Here is a 21,126-nt window from a genome sequence, read left to right as displayed (position 1 = left end):
CCATCTCTACCCCATAGCCACCATTTTAGAAAAAATAGCCTAGCATTACAATTCAGTCATCTTTAGCTTAATGATTCACATGGTTTAATACGCTGCCAACACATCAACATATACAATATGTGTTTAAACATGGATACTTTTTTTTTTTTACATGCCAACCGATATAGCTGACATCTAGAAAATGTACTTTGACAAGCAAAAAACGTTTTTTTGTAAAAATGTTTACTTACCAGACCACAATGAGTATCTCTCTTTCACAGGCAATGAGAAATCGGTGGAGCTTGCATAATTTCTGGTCACTTGATTACAACTATAAGTCGTTGCCTGGTTACAGGGGGTGGTTCAACTTACCCACTGGCTCAATTTACCCCCTTCTCCCCTATGGCTCTGTTTACACAAATTGAAATTATTTTAACATTCCTTATTTGCATTGGTTAATGTGATATCTGTTGCAACGTGTAAATGAGAAACCCAGTTCTCCTGAAATGATCAAGGGATTAACAGAAACCTAGTTAACGCATATAGAAAAACCTGATCATTTGACCCCTTTCTTTTAAAGCTACATTTAAACTGTACGTTAAAAGCCATGACTGAACAGTTTGTACACATCTGCAAAGTAAAAGAAAAAACTGTCTGTCTCTTTACCAGGGACTTGAACAAATAATTCAACGTGTTTTGAGGTACATAAACATTTTAAGGGGAGAAACCAAATCATTGGAAATTGTAAATGGATTGTAAGTGTAAGCGCATTATCAATGGTGTTGCTTTAGCCTTGTTTAATTAACCCTAAAACATCCTATTGTTCCCCTGTAAACACCATTTCACACACGTAAACACACTGAGGAAAAACAAAAACACTAAGCCAATCGGTTTTCCGTCTTGCAGAATCGGCTGCAGGCAAAACCAGTTTGGCTCAGCAGCACATGACCTAGAAAGGAAAGAGCTGATTGTTAAAAAGGAGGGAATGAAAGAAAAAAGAGAAGAAAAAAGAGTAAGAAGAAGAGGATGGTAAAGTTAGTTTTATAGCTGCTGTCAGACTGAAACTCAACGGGACACCTCGCCAGTCAGCTTCTTTAAAACACACACACACATACCCACACACACACTCCTTTATTTCACTTGGGTTGTTAACATTGCTAAAACTGCCATTCAGTTAATTCTCATGTATTGTAGATCTTAGCTTGTGGCTTAAACACTAACAGAGATTTGAATCCCATAAGGGCTTGTTATACTAATAGTGTAATGTAATAATGCCATGTTTAATTTGGAAATAAAGCAGCTGGCAGACATTCAGTGTCCAAAATAATGCGTCTTAATGGCTTGTAATTTCATGTAGTGCTTTTTCAGTGACTGCAGATTAAGCAGTAATGGGATTCTAAAGCCTTAGCCACTCATGTTCTAATACATGAACACTTTCGTTAATCAGAATCGAGATTTTACAAGAGGTTGGCAAGACACAGAAAATAGTTATGTCTGATTGTAGAAGAGGGGATCATTTCAAACCATTGTTGGATTTCCTCCCTAATTAAGCTCTGGTTGAAGTACAACTCTAAAAGTTGGTGGAAATCCCAATAGAAGGTTTTTGTGGTGTTAAAAAAATCTGAATCTTGTGAAATAGGGACACTTTTTTGGGATTATGTTGTGAAAAAAAGGTATTTAAAAGAAGACTGGTGCCTCGTTAAAGTTGAAAGTTGCACGGGGTTATGGGTAGCCAAGGGGCAAGCTGTTTGGCTCGGTGCCTGTCCCTTATTAGGCAAAAAAAGGAATGTCCTTTTCCTGGAAACTACAAAGACATGAAAGAAAGAGTTTATCAAAGCCGGTGCGCTGGATCGGTTTCAACCTTTTCGACATTCTGGCAACGGAAAAATGACTTTACAGACTAAATAAATGGCTTCCAACTACTTTTAGCTCACTCTCAAATATTTGAAGCGGACGGTGTAGTGGCAATTTCTTATGTTACCTTATATGGTAAAACCAAATGCTTCTAAAAGCATTGTCTACTGTACCATTTCTTGATATGTGCTGTTTTCTCTGCATACTCTAATGAGGGTTATTATTCTCAAGCGCTTCAAGGCCACAGAGCTGATTTGGCAGACTATGTTGAAACTACTCCTCTTCACACAAAGTTTGAACTTCCATATTCTGATAACCGTCATACTCAAACAGCTCAAGGACACAGGTGTCTCATAGCGATATGAGACATCTGTGTGAAAGCAGGTTTCTGAGGCGTTCCGCCTAGCTACCCAAAACTCTGTCTGCCCGCCCTATCTTGTATATAAGCTTTGCCATTCTGTGACTATTACGCACACTCCTGCAGACTATCCTATACTCTGTGAGACCTGTACCTTTGAAGCTTCAAATAAATAACCAACAAGACAACGCTGTTTGCTTTCACCAGTTTATTATTGATTACTCTCATTGTACATCTTTACTGTATTGACGAGTTTAAAATATCCACGACAACGGTACAGCCTCTTGAGGCATATTTTCGGTTTGTGATATTGGGCTATATAAATAAACTTGACTTTACTCAAAAGTTACAAGGATATGGGTCACAGTTCAGTTTGTGGCTCGAAGGAGAGTCTGTAAAAGGCCTCACAATTGATCGAAGGCCAAGTTGCAAATTCAAAAAGTTTGTTGTGTCTAAAACCCAAAAGTTCTTTGTTTAAAATCACAGAAGACAAAAATGTTAACCGATGGAGAAGCCGGAAACTGAATTTTTAATTAACATAATCCCTTAACTATAGTTGATAAGCTTGTTTCTATATGAGCTTTTAAATGCAGTGTTCAGTGTTTCCCCTAGGATGGAGTCATAGCAGCGGTGCTAAGGCACGTGAGCCCAGCGTAATGTGAGCGTGGAGCGCGTGGAATTTTTTAGTGTGTTCACGTGCGAAGTGCGCCCCGCCAATTTGTTTCTATGTGTCTGCCAGCACAAGAAAGGCTCTTGAGGCCTAGTACCAGGGCCGGTTCTAGACAATTTGCTGTCATAGGTGAGATTTAAAAAAAATTCTTCAATCTGGTGCACTTTGAGCACACAATTACTAGAGACTTGATCTAGGGGGTACAACTCTAAACACCCATATGAAAAAGACCGGTTTACATTTTAATAATCAAATAAGTATATGAACATAACCAATAACCTACCATAGCCAATAACAAATAAATGTAGGTTATTTTATTTTTGTTGTTCATTCGTATCTTATTTTACCTAGTTAACATTTATTTATTTATGCATATTTTTTTCCAACTGTAAACGATATTTTAGGATTACTGTCCTATAGTATACATTGGAATGATTTCAAACCTGTTTGTATTTATCCTAATAATCATAAAGGAGTGCCTTGGAAATATGTGTTTACATAAATTGTGACCAAACCGTTTGAACTTAGACTAAAGTTAACCATTTAAACACTCAAGAGTCCTTTACCTCACTGAGCTGTAGTTATCAGCCTCTCAGTCTGACTGGAGAGGACTCTCCGGCCTCCACATTATTGTAGAAACATCTTCTTCTTATATCCGTTAGAGCAGCTAGCACCAGATTCTAATAACAACAGTGCCAGTACCGGTGCACCCTCCCCGCTCACTCGCATTTTGGCTATGAGCTGCGGGCGCCAGATAAGCCAACATCCCCCATTTTCATCACTTAAAGTGCCCATCGTACCGGGCAAATGAAACGTGTAACTGGGGTGAAAAGGGTGTTACATTTACTTAATTATGAATGTTGTTAAATCAAGGCCGAAAATTAGGATGAGCGCCAACGGTCAAAATAGTTTTTTCCCTCCCAGAGCTACCAGCGCAGCGCCCCCCAGATCTGGCGCCCTAGTACATACAGTGGCAATGTCTCAAGACAAGAAAAAATACACCTTTATTGAACATACAGTAACACAAATACTACAAATCCACATAACAAACAATCAAACATGAAAAAGGGTCGCCACTTATTATTATTTTAATAAAAAAAAGTAAAAGCAGCGCCCCCTAGCAGCAGTGTGCATATTTCAGCAGCTGCGCAGCCACTATTTGTATATAGGGGAAACACTGGTGTTTCATGACGAGATGTAAAGAAACGCTCATTTGAAATTGGGTTACTATAATAGTAATCACATTACAGGCTCCTACAAGATCTTTTTTGTTTTATTTTTATACATTTTTTTTTCATGATGTTTGATCAGTAACCCTTTGATTTTAATAAAATAGCTATTTAATATTGGTGGATGAAGTTCCTGTGTTTGGCCACGTTTAATTAGTACAAGTGAAAGACACCCTGGATAAAAAGGTTTCCGCAAAACAGCAAACCAAACGTTTTAGCTTTTCTTCTCCTGATGACTAAAAACCCATCTGTTTGGATGCACCTTATAAATAAAAAAACAAAACAATTCTCACTTATTTGAAGCCAATGCAGTAAAACTTATAATGGTTTCGGTTCCCATTTCAAAGTGTGCGTATTTGCAGGATTCTATTTGAGTTTGTATCTTCATTCATTCAAAGTAAGTCGCTTTGGAAAAAAGCTAAAGAACTTTGGAATTTAAAATATAGAATAAAAACAATGACATAAACACAAGAGAATGTAGGAGTTGTTGGAAACAGCTGGTCTCATTCTAACCCTGTTCTTGTCTTTTTGTCTCTATTCTTTCTTGTGTTCTTTCTTTATTTCTGCAGACTTTGAGGACCTGTTCGATGACGATGACCTGCAGTGATGACCTGGTGTGTTTCTGTGAAAGTGTACATAAAGAAATCAACAAAATGGGCTTAGTCTGACCAAAAGATCTCTCTCATTTGTACAGAACCCTTTTCCCACATGTGACCCACCACCATACTGAAATAAAGACTTTGTTTTTACAAAAGAAAAGCTGTCTTGGTAAACCAGGTGTTTGTGAATTCTGAAGTTCGCTTACATTCCAGCTTCGGAGAAAATTATGAGTATGGTTTTGGCGTCGTCGTGTTTGAATCTGTTACCGGCTGGATTGTAGGTTTGTGGTCTGGGAGAAACACCTGTTAGCAAACCTAATTACATACGAGATACAGTGTTAACATGGCCACTAAATGTTCAGTTAGGGCACGATGGGACAGGAGAGGGGCTGCGAAAAATGTGGGAATGCTTGAAAAACAAATACAGAGCCAAAAAAAAAACATTCAGTTTTAAACATTACATTTATCATGAACAGGGAAAATGGTAAAGCTGTAATTTGACTTGACTTATATGTGCCTTCAACTGTTGTGAACTTTAAGAGTGCAATCTCACTTTTGACTTTCTCCGAGGTGTTGCAAGCCCAAATAAACCAGCTGCATGTGTAGGTTTAGAGGAAAATATAACATTTAAGTATAATGTGTGTGCGCACGCTTCTGCATAACAATTGTAATATATTGCAAAAAGTACCAAAGAGACTGTTTTGTGCAGGTGATGACAGTTTAAAGATGTTACAGTCCATGGCCAAAGGTATGATACACCCATTACAGTGGGACATATTTTTGAAAACATCTCACAATTTATGAGCCTGTTTGCTTCCATTCAGCCACAAGAGCATCTCATTCTAGTTTATCCGAAAAAGTGCTGGAACAAGATGGTGATGTCACAAATGTCCGTATGCAAACATTTTTTTCTCAATATTTTAATCAATAGCCCACATTCTGTTCTTGAGTTTTAAACTTTAAAAAGGTCATCTTCAAACTTTAAAATCGTATTATTTCTTATTCATTCATGAATAACAGGAATTGATACCAAGTGTTCAGGGGCTTTTAGGTTTTAAGCTCAAACCATTCAAAGCAGCCTCAATACAACAGTCCTCTGACTGCAATTTCACAATCTCATGTGCAAACGTAAAATAGAAAAATAAAAGAAGTCTAGCCCGTGTGTTGCAAGAGCAATTTCTCCCATGTAAGCCACTTTATCTGAGTTTAAATCACTTTTGGTGTGATTAGGGTTAAGGGGTTAGGAAAACTAAATAGACATTTCTATTTCTCCTTAAACTTAATAAAACCTCCTCAGAATCTGTCCTGGACGCAAACATCATAAAGCCACTGAGCGGTACAATGCAATTACAGGCTAATGCGGTCAGATGTGCTGATATTGCATCACACACCGCAGCCAAAAGCCTTTTTCAGAGTCACACTAAAATCAGCCTTTGTGTATGTGTGAGTCTTACAAGGCTGGCATGCCTGGACACAGTTAAAGTGAGGAGGAAACTGTAGATTATCAAATTCCTCATGTGTAGACCAGCTGCCCCTGCATGTGTGTGTGTGTGTGTGTGTGTGTGTGTGTGTGTGTGTGTGTGTTCTGGTTTAGACAGAAGCTGTGGTTTGGCCCTCATTGGAAGCCCTCTGAGAAGTGCTTATGTGGCACCTCAGCCACCCTTCATAATTACCTGATGTTGTCTTTCTTCTGTCCCTTTCTGACTTCTTTTCTTGCTTGGCAGAGATGTAACATTAACAAAAGAATTATCCAGTGTCTGATTTCAAACCTTAACTGTGACATATCATTAATAATCAAGCGTTTTATATTGAAAAACCCCTAAATGAGACAACTTCTACAGAATCTCTCCACGTCTCCACCTCGGCTTCGGACCCTCCCACCTTTTCTCTTTCCCTGTCTTTAATTACAGAGCCTCCAATTGGCTGAAACTTTCGGAAAGATCTAACCAATCACGCATCCTGTTGAGGTGGCCCATGACCCCTTCAGGTGGTGCTTGCTTGCGTTTTTCTGTGAAATTTGTAAGGAACGGGCTTGGTTTAAAACCTTGCCACATCCTTACATGAGGGCAGTCTGTCAGAAGGGCCACAGAGACAGGGTAGACCAGGAACCTCTATCATACCCTCACAAACACACTCGTTGTTTGGACTGAGAGACCCTGTCTGTCGGCTCGAGTCCACCTCTGGATCCGCGGACACAAGATATTTGAAACACAGGTAAGAGACAGGTACACTTCTTTTTACTTATAGGTACTTATTAGGGATCCAAGCTCAGGTTGAAGTCAAGTTTGTCTCCTGAACAACACCTGGTTAACCCCTAGTCCTTGTGGCAACTTGTTTGTTTAAAACCTACAAATCAAAGTTCAGTTCTGAACACTTCACCAGCTCTCCAGGTGAATACGTGCCTGGTCTGGGGTCTCAGGCATTGATTTGACAGGAGATTAAACAGCATTGATTGTTAAGGTTTCGTGGATCTATTGGAGCATCTATTTGGGCTGAGAAGATTTGCCATTAAAAATGCTTCTGGATTGGGAATAAGAGAAACAAGCTTGACTAAAGCATACAAATATTGTTCTACCACCCTAACCTTATCATCATGGCATTAATTAAAAGAACATGTAGAGAAATTTGTTGAAATGCAACGTTGCTGTCATTATGCAACTATGCTCAAATATTGTCCTTAGATAAAAGTCTGTCAAATCAAATGATATAATCAATCTGTTGTGAACAAAGATTTGAAGGCATGATAGAGATGAAGTGGGGTGATTGTGAACATTGATGTGTTTGGCAGGAGGAGGTTAAGCCATGGCTGGAAGGAGGAGAAGCAGTGTCCCTGCTGTGTTCATCGCTACACTGCTGGCTGTGATTCTGCTGCCTGGTGAGTACTCAGCGGGGGTCTCTCAGTCCAGCACCACACAACAGGGTCAGAGTGGAACATATCTGTCAGTTCTAATTACCTATGGCTTTATGGTTAACTAAAACGTTCTAATCCATGTCATCACCGGCAGTTGAAGACAAACTCAGATTCTTTACTCTGGTAAAAGTAGAAATAGTAAGCAGTAAATGTACTATATAACAAAGGAAAAGGGTTGAAAACGTTATGAGAGTAAGTAAGGCCCTTTGAGTTAAAGAGTTCAAGCTAATTTTATTTATTTGGTAGATGCAGAATCATTTTCAGTTGATAGATTTACTAGTTTAATTGTAAAAAAATTTTTAAAAATGTGTTAATGTTTTGTATCCTAATCTGAAGGGGGCTACAACTGTTAAATGAATGTGGTGGAGTAAACAGAGTCTTTTCTTAAAGTATTCAGTCCACTTTTTGAGTACATATTTAAATTATTCAAGATTAACAATGACTATATTAGAATGCATAAAAACAGAAAGACGTTGCTAACATTTCAAAGTACGGTATGCACCCCTATGGCTGGGTTTAAATATGACAAGCCTATGATGCACTGAGGAAAAATACCAGCTATTATCTCTTAGCATTTAAATAGACACAGCACTAATTGGTCCTAATGTTCTACTTTTTCTTAAAGACAACACAACCAAAATGTGATTAAATCCCCAAATAATAGGTATTTCATTGTAATGGCAATAAAAGATGAGCTTATGTGTTAAAAGCTCCATTTAGTGTAATATGCAACTACAAAGCATTGGTGATAAAGTATTGTGAGTGAGAAATGACCTACTAACGAGTGCAGTATTTCACATTATACTAAATGATCAAATGGTTAGTGATAATCAAGATTCTGAAGCAAATATTCATACAGCAGTATCTATCTCCTTTGGAGTCCAAGAAACAGTTACACAAGTACACATACAAATATTTTCTCAGTAAAGGAGTTTTGTGTTTGTTAAAAGTTGGAGCCAGTGTTTGAAGAAGTGTTTAGATCTTTTTCTAGGGAAGTTTTCATTTCCCTTCATTGAAAGTTCAAATTATCAGCATTATGTTGATAAATGTAAGCAAAACAATGACATTGATGGGTTGGATGGTTAACTCTGTAAAAATGCATCATATGTTATAAGCAGATGTTTATTTTATGTAAGACTTTTTCTTAAGGAAACAAAAGCTGTATAAGCATTCTCACGTACTGAACCCGAGTTCTGTGGTTCTTAATTACCTTTTGTGTCACTGGTTTAATGTCATGATCCACAAAATATTTTTGCTTAATATTCATGTTTTACCTCCTGTCTGTATATTAGTTTGCTGTGTGACCTTGTTTCCGTTAAAACTCTTAATAAACCAATTTGACTAAAATATTTAAATGATAGGTTTCAAGGATAAGTTTGAACCGCATACATAGGGGTTGCCCTCATCGCCACGCAACTGTGCTTAAAGTGTATTTGGTGGCTCTCTAACATAGCCCGTGGAGCTCATATATCATTTATAATGTTTTAACATGAAAACAGGTTGCTCCTGCACCACCTGTTTTAACTTTGCAATTCATCATTGGCATATACACAGGGCCGAGTATCAGCACCGCTTTGAAAAACGTTTTTTTTTTTTAAACTGCAGTGTGATTGTTAAAAACAGAGTAGGAGGAGATGTTTCTTTCAACGTTCCTGGTCCTGTAAAAAGATTAGTACCTGTCAGCATCTCCTCCTCCTCTGCCCTCTTAAAGCTCGGCCGTTTCCAGATGTGCCAGCCACTTTTTTACAGGCTCGTAAAAAAATACAGCGGATACACTGAGACCGCATCATTTAGCCCACCCTCCTCCACATCCCTCCATCACCTACGGGTTACCTTAACGTCTTTTCTATTTTTAATGCCGTTATTCTTAGTAGATCCATACCTCTATTCGTTGCCCTTTGTGTGTGAGCTTACGCGCTACAGTGCATCTTTCGGATTACTACCATTAAAGCTTATCAAAACCTTTCTTTAAACAGGAGATTCATGTTTCTCTGCCTCCAACATGCCTCAAAATTATCCCCTCTGGAGCTTTCTTTTGAAACCTGTCATCTGTTCCTCTTTCTCCTTCCTTCTGTAAGGAATTAACACCTTTGCCCCGTGGAGATGAAAGAAACCTGGCGCAGAGCTGAATTAACGTTTCCTTCAGCTGCATGTGGTCGTACACATATATGTGCACACACTGGTCTTTAAAAGCACAGCGTGAGGTTTGATGTTACAGGCTCACCTATAAAATCTACAAAGACCTTCAGTCGCAGCGCTTCAGGCACAGCCAATTGCCCCTGCCCTATTTAATGAATAATATCTGCCTGTTGAGTGTTGTGAGTGTTTGAAGTTCAATGTCATAAATCAAATATTGTGTATTGCAGAACGGTCAGCTTAACCTTGACTTCAGCATTTTTTTGATTTGACATGTGTTTTTGCTTTTCTCTGTTTTGTAGCATTCTTGTCTGCTGGACCAATTGGGAAAAAGACTAAACGAGATGGTAAACAACGTTTTTTTTTTTTCTTAGCACACTTGGCGACTCTAAGATCTTGAAAGTAAACTTTTTTCCATTAAAGTACTTTCTGATTTAAGAGCAACATCCACATTTTTCACTGCCCCTCACTTCGACTCAGTGGGAATATCTGTTGTGATATAGTACAGTAATGATGTCTTCAGTTGATGTCTATATAATAACTTTGGGGCCTGGAAAATCTTTCAACAAACTTTGAAATTCACTTGAAAGTCCTTGATTGATGTCATTAGAGCCTTCCCTTTCTTTCTGCCTTCAGCTGGAGAAAGTATCCAGGAGGTGTCGGCTGCTGCAGAGTTACACAGGAAGCTGATCCGCAACCGCAGGAACATCAGCTGGTACAAAGAGAACTCTGACTACTGGGGCTGGTACAAGTACTTCACCGAAAATGGCAACCAGGAGGCTGTAAGTACAAACACATCCCAAACAAATTGATGTAAACTAGGGAGTCCACCCTAGTTTGAAACAAAAACTCAATCCAGTAAAAGATGTCTGTCTAAGGCGGATATAGTTTCCCCATTCAGAGATGTTACAATGCATTTTGATAATTAATGCATCTTTTTATATTTGAGCCAGATAACTAAAGATTGATAGGTGGAAGCATTCCTTCTGCATAATCCATGTCCACTCTTCATCTTTATTAAAATTCAAGTTTGAAGCAGCTGCTGTGATTGTTGCCCCATGTAAGCCTTTAATGGATTTTTAATACTGAACATAATTTAGGCTATCATCTCAACGTTTTTGCTGTTTTGTATGTTTACAAACCACACATGCATCACCTGAATTATCTCCAACCCCCCTCAGGTTCAGGAGATGGACCGCATCTACCTGGCCTACCTCCAGAACAAGAACCGCGCTGAGGCACGTCGCTCCCACAAGGCGTACTTGCGCCACCTTGGAGACGTCTACAAGTCCTGCTCCGATTCTGATGACCCTAACTGCGTGACTTCCTACACCAGTAGACCCAAACCTAAGCCAGAGGCCCCCAAACCTGCCCCTGTGAAAACCTGTGACCCCACCAAGGATGCTTACTGCCTGTATGCTGCTTTGGTCCAGGGCAAAAGCCCCTACCTGCCCCTGGTGCTCCCAGCTAACCCAGCAGCAGCCCCTGCCCCAGTGAAGGCCCCCGCCCCAATGTATGTCCGCTCTGCTGCTGCAGCAAAGGACCCTCAGTCAGGGTATTACTACTACGCTCCATCCGCCGTGCCTTTCCTTACCAAGGTATGTTTTTCTAGACATTTTAACTATTTTAATATATTAGTAAGTAATTAGTAGATTCTGTAATTGACCTGTGTTAAACCTGTACCAAAAAGGTCCTACCTTAAAGGTCTCCTATCATGCAAAATTCACTTTTTTCTGTATTATACTGTATACGTAAATATGTGTCAGGGAACTCACAAAGTGTCAGAAAACAAAACCCTCTCTCTTTTCCTCCGTACCCAAATATCTAAAAACGGCGGTACAACGGAGCTGATCCAGATTTGCTGCAGATATGAAGTAATATCGGATTTTTTTTTTTAAAGCTTTAGACCTGTAGATGGTGCTGTTCTCACAGAATCAGCCCATGAAAAGACAGTGTAAGATTGAGCGAAATGAGGAATGGCTAAAATGCATGATCTGTTTGGTATTTTGAAAAATAAAAAGTATAAATATCTATATAATGTAATATCTTATATAGGTATGGTCCTACACAATATTATTCAAATATAGCATGATAGGTCCACTTTAAATAAAGGTTGTGCCCACTCCTTTATATGTTTAGACAGTCAGGATATAGATACTCCAAATAGCCAAACAAACGATAGTGCTCTGAAATGAAGATTCTGGGTAATGAGTGTTTATACTTTTGGTACTTGATACATATTTTGAGATCAATATTCTACTAAGAACACATTTCTACATTGTGTATTTGCCACTTTAACTGAGTTATCAGTTATCAGTTATCACATTATCTGAGTAATTGTTTATAGTCAGTGAGTTATTGATAGGTGAGGCTGCAGCATGAAATTGTATTATTGTTGATATCATCCTGCCCCTCCTCCACTCTTGTACAACATGTAATGTGCTGGAGACTAAACCCACTTTCGTCCTGAATTTTACTGTTGTCTTGTTCAATTTGTGTAGCCCTCTGAATTACCGTAAACTTGCTTGGACACAATTCCACTGCTTTTGAAGACATATGTGTACATTATTGATGTATCCTTTCTGACTAACGGTTCTGGTTATTGTCTGTGATCCTAGGCTTCCTCCTTTCTGACTTATATCTTCTTTTCTCTAAAGGACAATGTGTCTCAATCAAATTACCTTTCGGATATTATCTGAAAATGCACGAGTGCAGTTTATCTTCAAAATGTAAAAAAGTGCCCACAGACAGACAAAAAGTACTGCTTGGTCTTTTTTTTCAGATTAGATTGATACAACTTTAATTCCACTGGACTTCTTCAGTTGCTGACACTGACAGAGAAAACTATTAGATATGTTAAAACATGATTGACCTAAGGTTACTCACTGTTTTATTCTAGTGTCCCAAGTATTACGTCTGTCCAAGTAAATGTGCCAACCTTTTGTGACCTTAAACGATCAAATTAATCCATTAACTTGTTAGCCATTTGTAATTCTAAAACACATTAACAACACTAACCAGGCTTGTCAGATGGAAAACTGTGTGATACTGTACTATTCAAAGTTTCTGCAAGATGCTTTTCCTATATCATTTTTCATTTGTGTATAAAGTATTTCACAGCACCTAGTTCTGCTTAATGTTATAATGACACAGTAAGTGCCAATCCAAACCAATAAGTGTGGATGGGGTGTGGGTTATCAAGCCATCCAACAACGAGTCTGCATCAGTCCTGTGTTGGGGTCCAATTGTCCAAAAATCCGCTCCTGCGGCCGCAAGGTATTGTGTGACAGCATGTTCTCTTTTCCTTTCGTAAAGGTTAGTCCAGTGTTTCCTAAACTAAAGGAGATTTAAAGGAAGTTTTGAAGTTCCTTTCCTATCATAGAGAATTGGAAGAGCTATCATCATGGCTGCCACTGAGGTACTTCCGGGTCATTTCACTCCATTAGAAACCTTCCTAAGCTTAACTGACAATTCCCGTGTCTAGTCTAGAAAACGCTAAACGTATGAATTTGATCATAACGTTTTGTATATGCATTCGGTGGACTTCGAATCAGGGGGTAGCAAGTTCGAGTCCCACTGCAGTCAGCATGTCGTTGTCTTCCCTGGGCAAGACACTTCACCCCAAATTGCTCCTGTGGGGATTGCCCACAGTACTGAATAGTCGCTTTGGATAAAAGCGTGTAACAAATGACATGTAATGTAATTTAGATGTAATGTATACAGTGACTGCAGCATAAACCAAGTAGCTTATTGTGACGGCCCTGGGGCCTGTGAGTGTGCAGGTGTGTTGCAGGTCCTGGGTTGGGGTGGAGCTGAAAAGGCCAATCAGCGTGATCGGGGACACCTGGCCGGAGCCGAGGTGCTATTTAAGCCCAGCTGCCACACATCAGATTAATTATTTTTTAGTCTTAAGACATGTTGATTTGAAACGGTTGTTATGTAAAGTTACGGAGTTTCCTGTTTCTGCCGGAGAGTTGGGAGTTGGTCCCAAAGCTTGCTGCTGTATTTACACTCTCCACCTGAAAGAAGGGAGCCTCGTTCAGCTGTGAGTGTGACTATAGAGTTTCACTCTAACGGAGTGGGTATGGGGCAGTTTGGAATTGGGCCAACATTTCAGAGACCTTGAATCTAAAGTCCCAAACAGCAGATAGACAAGAGGTTAACCTGGGCCAAAGAAAAAATTAGATACCAATCTTCCCAAGAAGAAGCAGCAATCTGTGATTTAGGTCGACCGAAAATTCCATTAAAATAGACCAAATGTATGAAAGGTTGGACCATCAGTGGTGGTCTGGCCATCTGGCATACGTGACCTTTTCCCAGTGGAGAGACGTGCCTTTTGGGCCAACACAACTGTCTTTGTTTGTTGATTATCTGATTGTCAGAGAGATAAGATAGCTCTTATTTCACACCTGACTGGCCTAAACACATCTTTTAACCTCGCCCACTTTTGATCTCATTAAACAGCACATCTCATCTGTAACAATTCCAAAATAGATAAGACAAAACCCAAGGGAGACAGCACAGAGTAATAGCTTGTAGAAAACAGACAGGCCCTCCAGGCAGAATGACCTTTTGCATCTGAGGCTAAAGCATTTAAGCGACTTGCAGCTCAGAAAAAAAACATAGTCACTTGTTATCTTGCTTGATGAAAACAGGCAAGTGTGAGATACTATGGTTAAGGGCATTGGCTTCGACAGGTCATTTTGCTGAAAGGTAAGCTAAGAATGGACAAAAAGCTTGGTATGGGTTAATTTTCAATATCTTAATGACATATGCCATCCTAATTAAAAGGTTGATATAGAGATGTAGGTGGTGAGGAAATAACTAGTATAAAGGAAAACGTTGCATGACAAAATAAAAGCACCATCTTTAACAGCTGTATTTGGAAACTCCTGCCCAACAAAAGAAAAGAAAAAAGAAGACAGCATGACACCAACTCCATCCATTTTGTGTGATAGACAAAAAAGATTGTCACTCTAAATACATCAGATACCAGTCTACCTCCAGCTGCTGACAAAGTCATACCCCCTGCACAGCTAGGAACACACACACGCGCACACACACACACACACACACACACACACACACACACACACACACACACACACACACACACACACACAGGCACGCACGCACACACACGGCAAGTCAGGACCCCCTCTTGTGGCTGCAGATGTAAAAAAGATTACAAAATCTGTGTTTGTAATACCACCCTAATAATCCTAATTTACCTCACTTCCTTGCTCACTAAATGTATTTTTTGAATACTAGGTTGTATTTTATATTTAATAGGATTAAACCAGAAACATTTTCATGATTATCAACATTCTGATCATCTAACTCTAATTCCACCCATTATAGATTCTATTGTTCGTTGATATCTGGCAGGAAGCTGGCATTCTTTAGTTTTCTCTGCTGTTTAAGAGACAAGGTTTTAGGTAATGTTGGTAGCAGACGTATGCCTTAAAGTTCTCACCAGCCACACTAACCCATTGCTGTACTGACAGTGTTGTTTTCTCTTTATTGGATTTCTTGTTTAGCCTACTAAGTGCAACGAGATGGATGGCAACTTAACTTATTAACTGATTACAACGATACAAATCAAAATATCACTGTACAAAAAAGGCAGACAAAATTGATCACAGGCTAAATTGTAATTTGTTGTCTTCATTCCAGGACTGGAAATTGTGTAAGAGTTATTGGCAAGATATCTAATTGACAAAATGGAATGTTGCAACACCATCTCTCATTTGTTTGACATTTCAAGGGGGTTAAATGGGTTACGGTTACTACACAATGCTAATAAAAGTCACATGTTGTACTTTATATACTGTACCCTGATTATTGTTGAAGAGAAACAAAAGTATACAATACTTATATACTGCAGAGGATAAGAAATATAACTTTTTTCTGTATACTTATGAAGAACATTGTTGAGTTTTCATTTTCAAACTTTTCATAATTGAATTCCTGCCTAACCCAACACCTTCCTGTTACTTGGAGGGTTAATGCTGGGAAGAATGACACTCACCATGAATGAGTACAGTACAGTACAGTACAATAACCTCAAATTGTTTCTACTGCATTTACAATCAGTCTGGAGAGGACAGAGGAACACTGAGTCAGCAGATTCATTCAGGCTATTAAAATCCTCAGGATTACAGTAAAGAAGAATCCACAATATTCATAGGAGGGGATTTCAGGGATACTTTAACCTCTGGAAAACCTCCACTCCACATACCCTGATTTCTTGACAGCCTTCTAAAAACCCAGGGGGAAAGGTTTGAAATGTTGTTTATAAATATGGAATAAAAAAGAATCTTTGCCACTTTTCGAATAAATGCAAATAGAAACAACATCATTATTCAGAAACTGTCTGATCCATGTCTGTGGTCTGCCTCTGTGTCATGCTGGCCCAATAGCAACAGGTGGGACATTTATTAAAAGCGCTAATGAGTAATTTCAGCTACAGCATTAGTCATATGTAGATATCTACAGTGTAGTTATGACAATGAAATGCCTAGGTCACAGGCTCCTCCAACAGTGCAACACAATAAAACAGATAATAGTGCAAGTAAATAAAATAAAATACAATGTAATGAAGAATCGTCTATACTGTATACAAGTAATTTGAATATTGATATACGTATATTAGTTGCAAACAGATGAATGTTATGGATGTTCCATGGATGGTAACCAAGAAAAGGAGAAAGGAGTGAACGTATAAATGTGCGTTCATGTTTTCCAAATCCAGCGAAAAAAGCCCTTGTGTTTGATTTGGTTCCTGAAGAGGGATGACCCCCACTCGAGACTGTGCCTCAACACATCCTGTGTAGACACTGATAGAGAAGCACAACTGATGCTGCTCGGCTAAAACACTTTTGCTATGCAGGTAACTGATATTACACAGTGGTGCAACTGTCGTCTGTTTGGATTGATCTTGGGATCTGAGTCAGTTCTGTTCTGTTCCCTAAGTGGACTTATCAAAATACGACCTAACCCTCTATCCAGCACTACTTCACACATTTTCCAAAAGAATAAAGGGAACGTCTCACAGAACACACTCCTTTTGTTTGGTTTTTCTTGCTCAATGAGAAAACTGTTTGAACAAAGGCAACTGAGAGAATGAGACAGAAAAAGAGCTGGGATGGTGTCGTCTTATCATTGTAAAGCAGGGTTGCCTAGAGACAAAACCCATGAACTAATTTCATACTACATTTAAATGAAAATTACTATTAATTTCTCAAAGGTATGTTGAATACAATTATAAAATCCTCTTGCAGAAATTATTATGTAAATGTAATTTGGTTCCTGTTCTATGTACACGCATGGTTTACCTCATTGTTTGGACTTGAAAAAACAAACCAAGAAAAAGTTTAAAGTACACGTACACACGCACGCACGCACGCACGCACGCACACACACACACACACTAGTCCCTATTCAAAAGTCCCCACTCCTTTTGTTTCGTCCTCGTCATTGAAGAACTTGGTGATTAGATGTTGTGTGTTGTTTGAGGGCCACGGATCTCTGAGCTGAGCATCGCGTGCGGTCGCCTGGCGACAGGTTGTCATGGCAACCTTGGCGTGATAGATGTCCCCGCATCCTGATGTCGTCTTGGCGATGCTCTGGTGTTTGTCTTGCTATCCTTCGCCTGAAGCACTCATTCATCATCCGTCTGCTCAGAGGGGGCACATCCCTTGCTATCAGCGGGTCTGATTAAGTATTATTCACTTACTCACTGCCAGACTCAGCTTGGGTTGTTGGCTTCTAACTCTTTCAAGTCCTATTTTGTATTAACTGTTTTCCAAACTTGCTTCCGTCTAGCAGTGAACTGGAGTAGAATTAGCTCTGCCGTCATCTCTATTTGTCCCAGATTCAACAATTAATTTAAGCTAAGTAATGGAATGCTGTAAAAAGGGCCAAGAAGATTTGCGTGACAAAGTCCATTCTATTCATATATGTTTGAATATGTTTGAATGTTTCTCTGAATTATGTTGGTGTGCACTTTCAAACTTTTCATCTTTCGCCATGAAGATTTGCCATCTGGAGCCACAATGCCTCCAACAGCTGTTTAATACAGCAACAGATTGCTCCCCCGGCCCTCTCTCCTGAGGCCCTTCACATTGACTGTTATTTAAACATTGAGATAAGAGGGGAAATTAGAGCATCAGTGTTCATATGTGCAGCATTCTGAAATTAATCAAACCCTTTTTATGAAATAGCCTATTGCCCTATATTTGGTTTTATCTCCATTTGATATGGTGATCCATAATTAAAACTGACAATATATTTAAACTTTGGTCCAGGGGATTCTCTGAAATACTTTTTGGGGTTTTGGCACAGAGTTTAACTGAGTTTTACCAACTGCAAACTATTCTTTGACCAATCAGTGAACTGGAAAGTTTGTAGCTGTTACACTTGAATACAAGTCTACTCTGCTGATTTTTTTTATATAGCTTTCTTCCTTTTATCAACTTAACCACAAGACAATACAGAATAGTTATTTTAGGCGCCTGTAACAATAGAACATCCCGAAATACTTTGGGAGCTTATGTTGTGTAAAGTCTATACTTTCAATTGGTCATTGTTAACTTACACCTACAGTATAGGAATGATTTACACACTGTGTTGCTTTACACATTTGTTTTAAAGGTTGTCTGATGTCAGGTTCATTACAACATGCATCTCCCGTTCTCCATGCTCTCTTAAACGTCTCTGTTTGCAGTCAGCCATTCTTGTTTATGCTGGCGTTGCTGAAAAAAAGCAGTGATGTAAACAATAAAGTCAAGATTTGGCTCCAACAGGGCTCTGGTAATTGGAAAAGCAAACTAGCTCAAAGTTGGTTCAACATTGTGATTTCTTGAAGAGAGACCACAAGCTGTACGGGTCAACAATAACACCTCAAACACCCTCATACTGAGTACGGGGGCCCCTCAAGGATGTGTGGTCAGCCCCCTTCTCTTCACTCTGCTGACCCACGACTGCAAACCCATCTTCAGCACCAACCACATCGTGAAGTTTGCAGACGACACTACTGTGGATCAGCAACAACGATGAGACTAACTACAGGAAGTAAGTGAACCAGCTGGCCCTGTGGTGCCAAAATAACAACCTCTTCCTCAACCTGGAGAAAACAAAGGAGATAGTTGTTGACTTCAGGAGAATCCACCGTCGACCCCCTCTCCCCCTGACCATCAACGGTGCTGCTGTGACGCAGGTGACCAGCACCAAATTCCTTGGGGTGACCATCACTGATGACCTCACCTGGAAAATCAACACCACCGCACTAGCGAGGAAAGCCCAGCAGCGCCTGTACTTCATCCGGAAGCTCAAGCGAGCCGGAGCATCACCCCCCATCGTGCTGTACTTTTATCGAGGCGCCACCGAGAGCTTCCTCAGCTGCGTGTATTCACGCGCGACGGGTGGTGTCGGGTCGGGAAGGCTGGCAACACCGCCGACCGGCAGAGAGCCGTGCGCTGCATACTGAAGCTCTGGTCCCAGGAGGGATCCATCGGTGCCTCGTCTCCCGTCACGACAGGAACAAGAGTATACAATCACCCGCCGTCGCCCGCGAAAGCCTCGACATGTGGGGTGACTCACCACCGCCCTGCCAACCGCCTCTTCAGGCCGTCGTCTTCGAGGAGAAGGTTCCTCAGTGCAGAGCGGTCGGGGGCACCGTCATGGCTGGGAGTTCAGGCTTCGTCTCGCACTCAGGGGCGGTCAGGAGGGCGGACTCGTGCGCCCGTCCTCGCTAGCGCTCCCGTCTCGCGCCCCCTCTGACAGCTGTGCCCCTCGCCCCTCTGGCTCGGCGCTCGCGCTGGGAGCGCGCCACCGGCCTCGCGACTTTCTCCGGCGCGCCGGGAGAAAGGGTGCGCGACTGGCTGAACCCGCCGTCGCCCGTGTGTAGGCGTCAAGTGTAGGTGGGAGAACCAGAGAGTGGTGTATGTGTCGAGAAACCTAGGCCCCGTGGGTTGTCTGCGTTCCTCTCTCTCTGCTCTCTCTCACACCACACGACCCACTACACCACACAGCACACAGCACACAACACACAGGCGCACGAGCACACGAGCACACATTAGATTGGCAATGAGTGATTGTGCACGTGGAGAGCAGGCATATTGTCAGGAGAAGAGGAGGAGATGGACAGTGTCGTCGTTATTTTGGAAAAATGTGTGTTTCTTTGAGCCGTATGTTACCTCATGAACGTAAATAAATACTCGCTTACATTGAGGGCAGGCAGTGTATTTGGATGGGAAGAGATAGGGGTGTTGGTGTGAATGTAGGTTAGGCGAGCGCGGCACGTGAATGTTCGCTGCGTCATGAGCTCAGGAACTCCCTCCGCATGGAGCTCAGCGGCCGTGGGCCGGGGAGATCGGATTGGCTCACAGGAGGGCTGACCCGTAGCGCTGCCGGTTGATGAGGCAAATGGCCGTGGAGAAGTTGAAGAGAGATGGCTTCAGCTGTTAATACGTTTGGCAAAAGGCTGATACATTTTTATTATTGAGAATTATTATGTCGGGTAGTGGTCAGGATGCGGCGAGTTGGTCAGGTTTGTGTTTTGTAGTCTGTTAGGTGGCTCCGTGGTAGTGTATGTCGTTGTCCTGGTTTCCCTGTGGTTTTCCTGCTGTCGTAGTTCCCCTGTGTGTCCTAGTTGTCTGTTGTGTTCGTGGCCCTGGTTTCTCCTCCCCTGCCCGGCTGTTGTGCTTGTGGTTCCCCGCCCTGTATTTAGTCGGGCTCTGTCCTGGTGGCAGTTTGTTCTCTGGTTGTTGGTGACTGAGTTCACCGGTGAGTGTTCTGTTTTTTATGCCTTGAAATGAGAGAGGGTGGTGAGTCAGAGTTAGCTGCTTGGGGCGCCTGCTTTTGGTCACGTCAGACGCGGAGAGCAAGTAGGGGGTGAAGTGGGGGCCCAAACGTGTGTTGATTTTTTATTGGGTTTTATGTATTTGTTGTAGTTATTGGAGTTAATGAGTATGAGGTATAGTGTGTAAAGTGAGGTTGAGTGTATATTTGTAGTGTTTCAGTTTGGAGATTGAGGACTTAAGTGTCAGGTAATCAGACTGGTTAAAAAAGTACTATGTCAAATGAACGTAGTTTATTGTTTTGGAAGTTCAAGAAATGAGGCAGAATGATTATGGAAGTGAGTCGTATTTAATAAGTCGGATAGTCAAGGATTGAACCAAGAAGGGGGGCGTGATTATGAATTGGCTAATCGAGCTAGCCGCTAGCGATGGTCCCAGGAGCAGCGGCGTGTTGAGAGACTTTGAAGATTCTTGATTCAGTCGGCCGTAGGGAATATTATGAAGGTTTTTCTAGGCATTTTGAATCCCGTCATTATTGCAACAGACAGTAAATGATCATAGCAATGGGTAAGAATAAACATGTTGTTA

At 40.7% G+C, this 21,126-nt stretch overlaps 2 protein-coding genes across 2 annotated transcripts in view; both read left to right on the top strand.

Annotated features, from left to right (window-relative positions):
• The window catches only part of LOC104961505 (myeloma-overexpressed gene 2 protein homolog), a 6,774-nt gene extending 1,925 nt beyond the window's left edge, over positions 1 to 4,849 (top strand). Inside the window, exon 3 of the mRNA XM_010789805.1 lies at positions 4,660 to 4,849. Coding sequence (XP_010788107.1) covers positions 4,660 to 4,697 — 38 coding nt within the window. The 3' untranslated portion in view covers positions 4,698 to 4,849. The remainder of the gene's footprint in view (positions 1 to 4,659) is intronic.
• Positions 4,850 to 4,951: 102 nt separating this feature from the next.
• Positions 4,952 to 19,226, top strand: LOC104961512 (uncharacterized). Its single transcript, XM_010789818.1, has 6 exons — positions 4,952 to 6,903; positions 7,478 to 7,564; positions 10,039 to 10,083; positions 10,373 to 10,518; positions 10,918 to 11,334; positions 18,957 to 19,226. Exons 2-6 carry the CDS (start codon positions 7,492 to 7,494, stop codon positions 19,224 to 19,226), a joined length of 951 nt encoding a protein of 316 aa, XP_010788120.1. The 5' UTR covers positions 4,952 to 6,903; positions 7,478 to 7,491.
• The last annotated feature ends 1,900 nt before the right edge of the window (positions 19,227 to 21,126 follow it).

This window comes from Notothenia coriiceps, unplaced genomic scaffold (assembly GCF_000735185.1).
Source record: "Notothenia coriiceps isolate Sejong01 unplaced genomic scaffold, NC01 NC01_scaffold00033415, whole genome shotgun sequence".
In the NCBI taxonomy this organism is placed as follows: domain Eukaryota; kingdom Metazoa; phylum Chordata; class Actinopteri; order Perciformes; family Nototheniidae; genus Notothenia; species Notothenia coriiceps.
Note: the sequence above shows the minus strand (reverse complement) of the source record. Positions and strands in the feature narration are given on the sequence as shown.

Excerpts from the sequence above, each read along its gene's own strand:
- LOC104961512 (XM_010789818.1), top strand. The coding sequence starts at position 7,492 with ATGGCTGGAAGGAGGAGAAGCAGTGTCCCTGCTGTGTTCATCGCTACA. Across the intron at positions 10,084-10,372 it reads GAAAAAGACTAAACGAGATG|CTGGAGAAAGTATCCAGGAG; the intron begins GTAAACAACGTT and ends TTCTGCCTTCAG. Across the intron at positions 11,335-18,956 it reads CCGTGCCTTTCCTTACCAAG|GTGACCAGCACCAAATTCCT; the intron begins GTATGTTTTTCT and ends GCTGTGACGCAG.